The sequence below is a fragment of the Haliotis rufescens genome, unplaced genomic scaffold, assembly GCF_023055435.1.
Source record: "Haliotis rufescens isolate VD_foot unplaced genomic scaffold, xgHalRufe1.0.p SCAF_1, whole genome shotgun sequence".
Taxonomy (NCBI): Eukaryota; Metazoa; Mollusca; class Gastropoda; order Lepetellida; family Haliotidae; genus Haliotis; species Haliotis rufescens.
Genome location: NW_025963779.1, coordinates 38411529 through 38424714, shown reverse-complemented (window position 1 = coordinate 38424714; position 13186 = coordinate 38411529). Strand labels below are relative to the sequence as shown.

The following is a 13186-nucleotide window of genomic DNA, read 5'->3' as shown; positions in this document are numbered from 1 at the left end:
GAACCAGACCAGCAGCAACAGGTTGGACCGTCACTTATATCATTTCAAAAGGAGAGTTATTGCCCTTTGGTACAAAAAGATCGCCCATTAGGAGTTACTTGTCCCAAGTGCATGAAAAATGTTGGTGCCGGGCCTTCAGCTAGGGACTTGCAGATAACCCATATTCTGTATATTTCTCATTGTCCTTTTAGGAAAGATGATTAAGAAAAACATATGAAATGTGAACTCCATTGAAGTCACCCTATTGTTCAGATGCCATAATGTTATTAATTTGTGAAGTATAGACAATAGATGATGTGACATTGAAGCAATATGACCAAGCAGCATTGAGAATCGCTAAGATGCACATTAACCTTTTAACACCTGATGATGATCACTCTTGTTTGAGCAATATTATGCTGAGGATATAATGTAATACCTAAAGACTGAATGGTGTCAAATATGAGATATGACACTTATTTGAAGCTGAGATACGTAGGGAGGATATATAAGCTGTGAGAAAGCAGCAGGGGACCATGCTCCCATCACATTCAGGCCAGGTTGGCAAAGGGAGATAACACATGCTAGAACACTGGGCCAGGAATGCTAACTAGGACCTATAGGTTACACACAATCAAATGTTTCCCATAGACTTACCCGGTACTTCTATGGTAACTTTATATATTTTTTTAAATAACTAAGCATTCAACAGCTATTACATGTTTATGTTCGCCCAGTCTTGCCATAAAGCAGCAATAAAAACGAAAAATTGGCTAGCTTAGCCAGTTACTTTAGGAAATACAGAAAGCTCAACACACCACCCACAGTTTCGCACCAAATGTTACTTGCTAGAAAATATCTGTGGTCACATTCAGCATAGGTCATCATGTTAAAAAAGACAGCGTTAAATATAGAAAACATGGTCAGATTTAATTTCTGGATGGATGTACATATAAAAAACATAAAAATCTTACCCGAAATCATCCAGTCACAGCTGCCAGATGATTCCATCTGCACTACAGCTCTCTACGAAAACTGCTGGTTGAACGACTGATTGTGATTAAGTGTAGTAAATGGGGGTCTTTAAACTGTCTGTTGACCAAATATTATTAATGTTACATTATACATGCATGTATGTCCCTGAATGTCTTGCCTGTCACTGTTGCCAGATTGGGTGTGGAGCTATTGGCTGTGAGATGCTCAAAAACTATGCCCTGTTGGGGATCGGTTCTGGAGATAAAGGCAAGGTAGGTCAGCACACTTTGGTAACTTTTCTCCGGTCTGGGCTTTCATCCCACAATTATATAGAGGCTCCCAATTCATGTAAAATTGTTTTGTCATTTGTTATTATTATACCTCTATTAAAATTCTTGAAATTCCATTGGTTTATCCTTCTATGTGATAAAACAATATATTTCAATGCTGAGCCCCAAATCACGTGACTGACACAGACCTCGAATATTGACTCGAACATGATCAGTATTGACCTGTCACATGATGAATATTTACTCTTTTGCTGGAAAACAAGATGGCGTCTGGTAGTAACTTTTCATGGTTTTCAGATTACTGTATTAAAACAGATTTTGGGTATAACAAAACAAGTGATTACCCTTGATGAGGTCAGTATGTAAAAACAAGGACCCTCTGACCCGACCCCTTTGGCAGTCCTCGGGTCCTTTTCTCACATATTGACCTCAAGAGCATTTATTTATATATTGCTGTTATATCCACTGGTTAATTTTTACAACTGATGGTATATTAGTAATTATGCACAATGTGGGCAATGAAGATTTCTATTATGAATAACATTAATTTGAATCTTTCTGCTACAGTTTATGGTCATGTACGATATGGAAAGAATTGTTCTTCTCATGTAAGGAAGGAGTAAAACCATATTTCTATTTCCAGATAACAATCACTGACAATGATCTGATAGAGAAGTCAAATCTCAACAGACAGTTCCTGTTCAGACCTCATCACATCAGGGTAGGTGACAGTGTTCTCTCAGGAAGTCAGGCCCAGCTGGTCCAACCGACCTCATCACACCAGGGTAGGTGACAGTGTTCTCTCAGGAAGTCAGGCCCAGCTGGTCCAACCGACCTCATGACATCAGGGTAGGTGACAGTGTTCTCTCAGGAAGTCTGGCCCTGCTGGTCCAACCGACCTCATCACACCAGGGTAGGTGGCAGTGTTCTCTCAGGAAGTCAGGCCCAGCTGGTCCAACCGACCTCATGACATCAGGGTAGGTGACAGTGTTCTATCAGGAAGTCTGGCCCTGCTGGTCCAACCGACCTCATCACACCAGGGTAGGTGGCAGTGTTCTCTCAGGAAGTCAGGCCCAGCTGGTCCAACCGACCTCATCACACCAGGGTAGGTGACAGTTTTCTCTCAGTGACATCTGGCTCTGCTGGTCCAACAGACCTCATCACATCAGGGTAGGTGACAGTGTTCTCTCAGGAAGTCTGGCCCTGCTGGTCCAACCGACCTCATGACACCAGGGTAGGTGACAGTTTTCTCTCAGTGACATCTGGCTCTGCTGGTCCAACCGACCTCATCACATCAGGGTAGGTGACAGTGTTCTCTCAGGAAGTCTGGCCCTGCTGGTCCAACAGACCTCATCACACCAGGGTAGGTGGCAGTGTTCTCTCAGTGTGGTCAGACTAGGTCCAAATATATCCTGCTCTTTTAGTTTTACTTCTTTTCTCTGATACATATGTGTGATGTGTCTGAGTGTGTTACAGTCTGTGTCTTAGTGTGTTACAGCCTGTGTCTGAGTGTGTTACAGCCTGTGTCTGTTGTGTCTGAGTGTGTTACAGCCTGTGTCTGATGTGTGTTACAGCCTGTGTTTGATGTATCTGAGTGTGTTACAGCCTGTGTCTGAGTGTGTTACAGCCTGTGTCTGATGTGTCTGAGTGTGTTACAGCCTGTGTCTGATGTGTCTGAGTGTGTTTCAGAAACCCAAGTCTACAACAGCAGCACAGTCTGTCCTGGACATTAATCCAGGTAGGTAGAAACTAGGGACATTCTTATATGGTAAAGATTTGTTTTAGGGTTTTTCACATAACCATCAGCTCAGACAGCCAACTAGAGTTGCAAATGTCCTGCACATTACATTTCAGCCGAGCAGTGAGAGACAGGAGATGTCATCCTCATCTCTGGCATGCTCATTGTGAAATACACTACTGTCGCCACTGTAGTTTGGTTTACCTAACAGCTCAAGCAGCAAGGACTTCCATGGAGGTCAAACTTTAAGATGAAAAGAAAAGAAACTAATTATACTGACTGCATATTATATCTGTAATTGTTACACTAATTTGACGTGGACAATGTTGATGGCATTGTTGTCAGTGGAATCATGGTGTCAGTGAATTAAATAATCATGTTCCTTTTTCTTCAGCGCTGAAGATAGAAGCACAGCAACAAAAAGGTACTTTGTATCAATGCTGGTGTATAGGACATTTGCGTAAACTTGAACTACCCGTGCTTGAGATTTTTATAATAGTGTTAAAGTAAACGTCAATGACCTGCATCATTTTTGCTTACCTCCCCAGCAGGGCGTTGACATGCTATGATGTAACTGAAATAATGTTCATAGTGATGTAAAACTCACTCCCATGACACAATAGTATCTTTTGTTTACTATCATGAATAGTACATGCACAGTAAATCTTAACCATCCCCCAAAACTATTTCATTTCTCAGTCCTCCCATTTAGCATCTCCAACACACCTGGCCTCATAATAAATGCCAGTTTCTGATAGACTACTTTGTGTGTCCCTAGTGTGCCCCCAGACGGAGGAGAGGCTGTACAATGATGCCTTCTTGGAGAGTCAGGACATTGTGGTGAACGCCCTGGACAACGTGGAGGCTCGGCGCTACGTGGACAGGTGGGACCTTGCACTGCCATACACGTCTCCACAGTGTGACGTAGTTACAAACGTGGACCTTGCACTGCCATACACGTCTCCACAGTGTGACGTAGTTACAAACGTGGACCTTGCACTGCCATACACGTCTCCACAGTGTGACGTAGTTACAAACGTGGACCTTGCACTGCCATACACGTCTCCACAGTGTGACGTAGTTACAAACGTGGACCTTGCACTGCCATACACGTCTCCACAGTGTCACGTAGTTACAAACGTTGACCTTGCACTGCCATACACGTCTCCACAGTGTGACGTAGTTACAAACCTGGACCTTGCACTGCCATACACGTCTCCACAGTGTCACGTAGTTACAAACGTGGACCTTGCACTGCCATACACGTCTCCACAGTGTCACGTAGTTACAAACGTTGACCTTGCACTGCCATACACGTCTCCACAGTGTGACGTAGTTACAAACGTGGACCTTGCACTGCCATACACGTCTCCACAGTGTCACGTAGTTACAAACGTGGACCTTGCACTGCCATACACGTCTCCACAGTGTCACGTAGTTACAAACGTGGACCTTGCACTGCCATACACGTCTCCACAGTGTCACGTAGTTACAAACGTGGACCTTGCACTGCCATACACGTCTCCACAGTGTGACGTAGTTACAAACGTGGACCTTGCACTGCCATACACGTCTCCACAGTGTCACGTAGTTACAAACGTGGACCTTGCACTGCCATACACGTCTCCACAGTGTCACGTAGTTACAAACGTGGACCTTGCACTGCCATACACGTCTCCACAGTGTGACGTAGTTACAAACGTGGACCTTGCACTGCCATACACGTCTCCACAGTGTCACGTAGTTACAAACGTGGACCTTGCACTGCCATACACGTCTCCACAGTGTGACGATGTAACAAACGTGGACCTTGCACTGCCATACACGTCTCCACAGTGTGACGTAGTTACAAACGTTGACCTTGCACTGCCATACACGTCTCCACAGTGTCACGTAGTTACAAACGTGGACCTTGCACTGCCATACACGTCTCCACAGTGTGACGATGTTACAAACTTGGACCTTGCACTGCCATACACGTCTCCACAGTGTCACGTAGTTACAAACGTGGACCTGGCACTGCCATACACGTCTCCACAGTGTCACGTAGTTACAAACGTGGACCTTGCACTGCCATACACGTCTCCACAGTGTCACGTAGTTACAAACGTGGACCTTGCACTGCCATACACGTCTCCACAGTGTGACGTAGTTACAAACGTGGACCTTGCACTGCCATACACGTCTCCACAGTGTGACGTAGTTACAAACGTGGACCTTGCACTGCCATACACGTCTCCACAGTGTCACGTAGTTACAAACGTGGACCTTGCACTGCCATACACGTCTCCACAGTGTCACGTAGTTACAAACGTGGACCTTGCACTGCCATACACGTCTCCACAGTGTGACGTAGTTACAAACGTGGACCTTGCACTGCCATACACGTCTCCACAGTGTCACGTAGTTACAAACGTGGACCTTGCACTGCCATACACGTCTCCACAGTGTCACGTAGTTACAAACGTGGACCTTGCACTGCCATACACGTCTCCACAGTGTGACGTAGTTACAAACGTGGACCTTGCACTGCCATACACGTCTCCACAGTGTCACGTAGTTACAAACGTGGCCTACATTTGGTACATCACAGACCATGATACATCTACAGCAGCCACAAATGTCCATATTTATCAATATAATGTCCGATAGTGTTTATGTTGCGTAAACAAACTTGATAACCATTTCTGCAAGATTGTATCCATATGTATTGAAATGGATCAAATGAATTCGCAAGGATTGAAGAATGATTATATCTTTACCTTCCTATGACAGACATTGCCATTGTACCACATGTCATGTTTTCCGTGTTCATATGACATATGTCATGGTGCCCAGATGTTGACGTTAACAAAGGCAAACCCACAACCAATTTCTGATGTTGATAATGATGGTATGGTTGTTGTTTGTCAGTCATACTTGTAAATGTAGCTTGCAAAGTTCGATTCCTCCAAGAATTCTCCTTCATTGCTTAAATTAATGTTTTAGAGGCATGCACATTCAGTGTAGTTTTCTCTTGAAAACGTTTGCAGCTATGACATATTTTCAAAAGACAGTCATCGTCTGATTTTATATTTTTAAAAACACCATTGCTTTTCATGCCTGACCTTATATGATGACCTCCTCTGTTTATATGACATCATGAAACTTTGCGTATCAGGTTCAGACAACCTTCCGTCTCAGGTATACAGACTTGGGATTCTGGGAGTGGAAGGAAATGTGTTTATGTATACCATGGAGCACAGCAGATTTGATTGGCAATGTACCGTTATACACACAATCTTTCATATTTCATTTCAGTCGTTGTGTGACAACACAGAGACCTCTCTTAGAGTCAGGTACCATGGGGACCAAGGGTCATGTACAGGTCATTGTACCTCACCTCACCGAATCCTATGGCAGTCAGGTGAGTGGTTTCACTGATATATCTAGTTTCACTACCGATTGAGAGCACAGGTCATTGTACCTCACCTCACCGAATCCTATGGCAGTCAGGTGAGTGGTTTCACTGATATATCTAGTTTCACTACCGATTGAGAGCACAGGTCATTGTACCTCACCTCACCAAATCCTATGGCAGTCAAGTGAGTGGTTTGTCTGATATCATATCTAGTTTCACTCCTGAGAGCACAGGTCATTTTACCTCACCTCACCAAATCCTATGGCAGTCAAGTGAGTGGTTTGTCTGATATCATGTCTAGTTTCACTCCTGAGAGCACAGGTCATTGTACCTCACCTCACCGAATCCTATGGCAGTCAGGTGAGTGAATTGTCGTATATAGCTGTAGTTTCACTACCGAGAACACAGGTACCTCACCTGACATGGAGCCCCACAGTCAGATGAGTGAATGTTGTATAACACCATATTCAGCAATATTCCAGCATTATCAAGGTGAGTCTGTAAATCAATTGATGCAGGGAAACCAGTGTCAGAAAGGGTGTATGACTGTGTGTAATGTTTCACTGCTGCGAGCACAAGTCATCTTTACTCACCTCTCACCTCAACAAGGCCTGCATCAGCTACCCTTTCACTGCTAGACACTTGAGTGAGTGTTAAAACTTGCCATGTAAGAAACAAGATATCTTGTAATGATGGTCATGTGATTCACTTGTACATTACAGAGGGACCCACCTGATGAGGATTACCCCTACTGTACCGTCAAGTCATTCCCTGCCACCATAGAACACTGTATACAGTGGTCCAGAGATAAGGTATCTATTGTGTTGACAGGGGGTAGTGACCAGTTACATGTATATAGTGGTCCAGAGATAAGGTATCTATATTGGCGACTGAGGGGTAGTGACCAGTTACATGTATATAGTGGTCCAGAGATAAGGTATCTATTGTGTTGACAGGGGGGTAGTGACCAGTTTCATGTATACAGTGGTCCAGAGATAAGGTATCTATTGTGTTGACGGATGGGTAGTGACCAGTTACATGTATATAGTGGTCCAGAGATAAGGTATCTATTGTGTTGACAGGGGGGTAGTGACCAGTTTCATGTATATAGTGGTCCAGAGATAAGGTATCTATTGTGTTGACAGAGGGGTAGTGACCAGCTACATGTATATAGTGGTCCAGAGATAAGGTATCTATTGTGTTGACAGGGGGGTAGTGACCAGTTACATGTATATAGTGGTCCAGAGATAAGGTATCTATATTGGCGACTGAGGGGTAGTGACCAGTTACATGTATATAGTGGTCCAGAGATAAGGTATCTATTGTGTTGACAGGGGGGTAGTGACCAGTTGCATGTATACAGTGGTCCAGAGATAAGGTATCCATTGTGTTGACAGATGGGTAGTGACCAGTTACATGTATATAGTGGTCCAGAGATAAGGTATCTATTGTGTTGACAGGGGGGTAGTGACCAGTTACATGTATACAGTGGTCCAGAGATAAGGTATCTATTGTGTTGACAGGGGGGTAGTGACCAGTTACATGTATATAGTGGTCCAGAGATAAGGTATCTATTGTGTTGACAGAGGGGTAGTGACCAGTTTCATGTATACAGTGGTCCAGAGATAAGGTATCTATTGTGTTGACAGATGGGTAGTGACCAGTTACATGTATACAGTGGTCCAGAGATAAGGTATCTATTGTGTTGACAGATGGGTAGTGACCAGTTTCATGTATACAGTGGTCAAGAGATAAGGTATCTATTATGTTGACAGAGGGGTAGTGACCAGTTACATGTATACAGTGGTCCAGAGATAAGGTATCTATTGTGTTGACAGGGGGGTAGTGACCAGTTACATGTATATAGTGGTCCAGAGATAAGGTATCTATTGTGTTGACAGAGGGGTAGTGACCAGTTACATGTATACAGTGGTCCAGAGATAAGGTATCTATTGTGTTGACGGATGGGTAGTGACCAGTTACATGTATACAGTGGTCCAGAGATAAGGTATCTATTGTGTTGACGGATGGGTAGTGACCAGTTACATGTATACAGTGGTCAAGAGATAAGGTATCTATTGTGTTGATGGATGGGTAGTGACCAGTTACATGTATATAGTGGTCCAGAGATAAGGTATCTATTGTGTTGACAGAAGGGTAGTGACCAGTTACATGTATATAGTGGTCGAGAGATAAGGTATCCATTGTGTTGACAGAAGGGTAGTGACCAGTTACATGTATACAGTGGTCCAGAGATAAGGTATCTATTGTGTTGACAGGGGGGTAGTGACCAGTTACATGTATATAGTGGTCCAGAGATAAGGTATCTATTGTGTTGACTGAGGGGAAGTGACCAGTTACGTGTATATAGTGGTCCAGAGATAAGGTATCTATAGTGGCGACTGAGGGGAAGTGACCAGTTACATGTATATAGTGGTCCAGAGATAAGGTATCTATAGTGGCGACTGAGGGGAAGTGACCAGTTTCATGTATACAGTAGTCAGAGATACTTTTTTCGTAAAACCCATAATGAACTATAACACTGGCTTCTTGTGTTGTCAACTCGCCCATCTACCTAGTCTTACACAGATACCGGTACTTCAGACTCATTAACAATAAGCAAGTGCATCACGCTGTCACGTGTCGTTCCATTATATAACCCTTATTGTTGTTGTCTTTCCTTTCAGTTTGAACAACTATTTGTACAGAAACCCAACATATTTAATAAATTTTGGTCCATGAACAAGAATGTTGAGGAAGTTGTGGAGGTGAGTCAGCCGCTACTGCAGGAATTAGACAGTATTGTGACACTCATGTAGGATGTGTATGCCTTAGTGTTTCCGCAATGCAGATTCCTTGGTTTGAATTCTGACTTCCCCCCCAAAAATATATAATTGAAAGGATTGAGCGGCCAAATCTACATATATAACTTTTGGAGGGGGGCGGGGGCGGGGTACATGCGTAATTTTTTCCGATTTCTTCTTATTTAATAGGTTCCTGGTTATGTTGGTTAGAGGCAAGGTACTTTTACCTCGTAGGAGGTTGTAGTAGGCATGAGGGATCATTCTCAGCCAGCTCAAAATCGGTCCAGTGCATCTCAAAGTCAGCGGAGTGTACCAGGCTGTCAACTAACATTTCTACAGCCTGATTGGCTATAGTCTGTTTCATGTAGTGTCTATGAGGTGACCATTTGCCAACTAAGATTAATTAGCAGGAAGATATAATATAATACAAAAGGACATTTTGAAATTATATTTTATGTCATCATAATTTTTATAACAATCAGCATCTTCACACATAATTTACAAAGTGAACACAGTTCAAGACGACAGTAAGTATCAAAATCAGAGAATTAGACTATAGGTGAACACATTTCAAGACTATAGACTGTGAGCTACTGGATAACAGTCTATAATCCCCCAGCCCTATTCTCCTAATCCCTTTGTCCGTGACCTGAATTTCAATTTTGAGCTGGATGAGAACACCCCGGCATGAGTTCACCTGACTGAAAGTAATGGTATTACATGCGGAGGCATGTAATGAATGCTGGCTTTCTGGATTTGGTTGTAAAGAGGCTGCTTCTGTTTATGCAGTACTTGCAAACACTTTGATGACCAAGCCTAATAACACCATCTTCCCGAGGCAAGGGAGTTAATTGATTATAAAAGTCCAGTTTCCACCCTTGCCAAACTAGGCTGGAATTTCAGGGCTCAGTCGTAGCACCTCAAGTGGGTATTATTAGTTATGCCCGTTTTATGGCCTTCCTATTGACCCATCAGATTCCCCCTCCCATATCACTTGCATTTGTTTCAAACAAAATGGCGGTGCCCAGTCAAGACGATCTGATCAATAATCAAAATCTATATTGTGATAAAACGGGTCTTACTTCGCAAAGTGCATCAATTCAGCTGAGCACGTTGATAAAAAAAATGAAAAGATTTGGAAAATTTCTTTTGACGCCGAGTTGGCGGTACACATGCATTGCAAATCCTGCAATAGACTGTAATCTGCACAGCAGTTTACGAACCTTTAGCTCACCTGACTGAATGTCAAGTAAGCTTATGGTATGGCCTGTTTGTCCTTCGTCAGTCATCTATCGTGAATCGGAAACATCTTTTCCACAGAAACTACTGACCCAGTGAAGCTGAAATTTCACATACTTGATCCCACCTAAGATGTCACCCCAATTGGCCATGACAGTCATATCGAAAATCCTAATGAATCTTCTTGTATATAGTGCGCACTTTTTAAAAACAAAATACAGCTTTGTAGAGGGGTGTGTGCATAATACATGCATACAGTGAGTTTTGATTATTTTTTGTCCAACACAGATAATCCTGTTATTACACTAACTGGTACTACAAGTTTCATTGTATAACATGACTTTTATATCTGTTTGTAATGTACTTTGTAATTTTTTTCTAAATTTCATTCAATATTGTCCTCATTAATTTCAGCAAAGTCGTGTGAAAACATGACTGGCAGATCTCACCAACTCACCATTATTCATTATTATATTATACATCTATATACTGCAGGTATCCAGGTACTAGTATCTGCTCAAATGCAGTTTTATTTGTTCCCTATCCAAAGGATTCGTTTGCATTCAAGTTATCATTCTCAACTCCCTTGGGAGTATACAACCCAAGCTGCCTTCCAGCGCTTGAGGGTTTTTCACATCCACCTCGCATATCGGGTACCCATTCCCTACTGGGTGAACAGAGGCACATTTGAACTAAGTCACTTGCCCAGGGTGACACCACACTTGTGTTTCAGGTGTATGTACGTATTCGTGTTTCCACCATCTGGTCATCTGCCATCGGATGACTACGTTCTTTTGAGTTCACAGGGTGAATGTACTGTACACAAGGGGTAGTGACAACACTGTAAAGACCTGTAAACATTGTTGGTCCCAAGGCTGAATAACACCCTGGTCACTTACGCGATACAATCTCAGCACCTGGCGCTTGCTAGCCTGGCACTTTTTTCACCGCTTGTTCATTACCACTCACAGCAACCATGATCTTATTACTGCTATTGATGCCTTCAAACAAACCTTAGGGGACAGAGAATGAAGAAATGCCATATTTTGACTGGTTAAAAAGTTGCATTTGTTGCAGTTTGACATATTATATGTCAACATTTGTCACCACTGAAATACGATTAGGAAGACCGCAGGAATCCTTGAACGTCAAACTGTTCCATACGTAAAGAGTATCCGGCGATATACCAAAGTGCTATGCTTATGGTTATTATTATTATTGTAAATATACTGAGTAAAAGATGAAACTAAAATAACAAAGTAGTTGAATATGTAAGTCATGGTAAAATAGTAGTTCCAGATACAATTTTCTTCTGATCATTGCATCAAAATTCTTTAAATATTAGGTCTGTTTTTTAACACAATGATGCTTTGAAACATACTGCTATACTGGTAATATACTTTGTTTGTTTTTTAACTGAATCACCTGTAGATCATGAAATTGTAAATCATCATGTCTAGTGATGTTTTATCGCAAAGATCGCATTTTCATTGACCATTGTTTTTCACCTGAAGCAATCAATACAATGTAGGATGTTTCTGTTTTTCATTGCATACCATACAAGTAGTAGCAATTGTCCTTAAAGTTGTACCCAAGAATGGTGGAAGTGCATTATGCTCAAGTGCGCACTATATACAAGAAAACACAGTATTTATTTATATCCATCAGTTTGTACAAAATGTTGTGAAATTGAGTACGTGTGTTGGCTCAACATATATGTGTTTCATTTTGTGCCACAATTTCTATTGTACCTGGCAATATGGAAAGGTGAAACTTCTTCCACAGCCCTTTCCACACTTCTTTCCACAGCCCTTTCCTCGGCCCTTTCAACAGCCCTTTCCATAGTCCTTTCCTCAGCCCTTTCCAGCTCTTTCCTCGGCCCTTTCCACAACCCTTTCCTCAGCCCTTTCCACAGCCCTTGCCTCGGCCCTTTCCAAAGTCCTTTCCTCTGCCCTTTCAACAGCCCTTTCCTCAGCCCTTTCCACAGCCCTTTCCACAGCCCTTTCCTCAGCCCTTTCCACAGCCCTTGCCACAGCCCTTGCCTCGGCCCTTTCCTCAGCCCTTTCAACAGCCCTTTCCACAGCCCTTTCCACAGCCCTTTCCATAGTCCTTTCTACAGCCCTTTCCTCAGCCCTTTCCACAGCCCTTGCCTCGGCCCTTTCCTCAGCCGTTTCCTCTGCCCTTTCCACAGCCCTTTCCAAAGTCCTTTCCTCTGCCCTTTCCTCAGCCCTTTCAACAGCCCTTTTCTCGGCCCTTTCCACAGCCCTTTCCTCGGCCCTTTCCAAAGTCCTTTCCTCTGCCCTTTCCTCAGCCCTTTCAACAGCCCTTTCCACAGCTCTTTCCTTGACCCTTTCCTCGGCCCTTTCCACATCCCTTTCCTCAGCCCTTCCCACCGCCCTTTCCACGGCCCTTTCCAGTCCTTTCCACAGCCCTTCCCACAGCCCTTTCCATGGCCCTTTCCACGGCCCTTTCCAGTCCTTTCCACAGCCCTTTCCTCAGCCCTTTCCATGGCCCTTTCCTCAGCCCTTTCCACAGCCCTTTCCTGACCTTCAGTATTGAAAAAGCTATTTATGATTATTACTCTTCCATGTTTATACAAAATGTAGTCAAATTTGGTATTTGTTTAGTTTTAGTGGAATTCCTGACATTGTTTAAATATTTGAATATCAAGACTGATAGCAACTTATGTTAAAGAGGCTGTCTGTGCTAACATTTTAGACTGTAGTCTACAGTGTCGTGGCAGTTTTAAAAAGAGTCTTTG

At 43.0% G+C, this 13186-nt stretch overlaps 1 protein-coding gene across 4 annotated transcripts in view; it reads left to right on the top strand.

Moving 5' to 3' along the window:
- The window catches only part of LOC124135733 (ubiquitin-like modifier-activating enzyme 6), a 128206-nt gene that overhangs the window by 98834 nt on the left and 16186 nt on the right, over nucleotides 1-13186 (top strand). For all 4 annotated transcript variants that reach the window (XM_046501247.2, XM_046501245.2, XM_046501246.2 and 1 more), the window contains exons 17-24: nucleotides 1149-1226; nucleotides 1888-1965; nucleotides 2934-2982; nucleotides 3377-3406; nucleotides 3761-3866; nucleotides 6283-6388; nucleotides 7105-7194; nucleotides 9070-9150. In XM_046501247.2, coding sequence (XP_046357203.2) covers nucleotides 1149-1226; nucleotides 1888-1965; nucleotides 2934-2982; nucleotides 3377-3406; nucleotides 3761-3866; nucleotides 6283-6388; nucleotides 7105-7194; nucleotides 9070-9150 — 618 coding nt within the window. The remainder of the gene's footprint in view (nucleotides 1-1148; nucleotides 1227-1887; nucleotides 1966-2933; nucleotides 2983-3376; nucleotides 3407-3760; nucleotides 3867-6282; nucleotides 6389-7104; nucleotides 7195-9069; nucleotides 9151-13186) is intronic.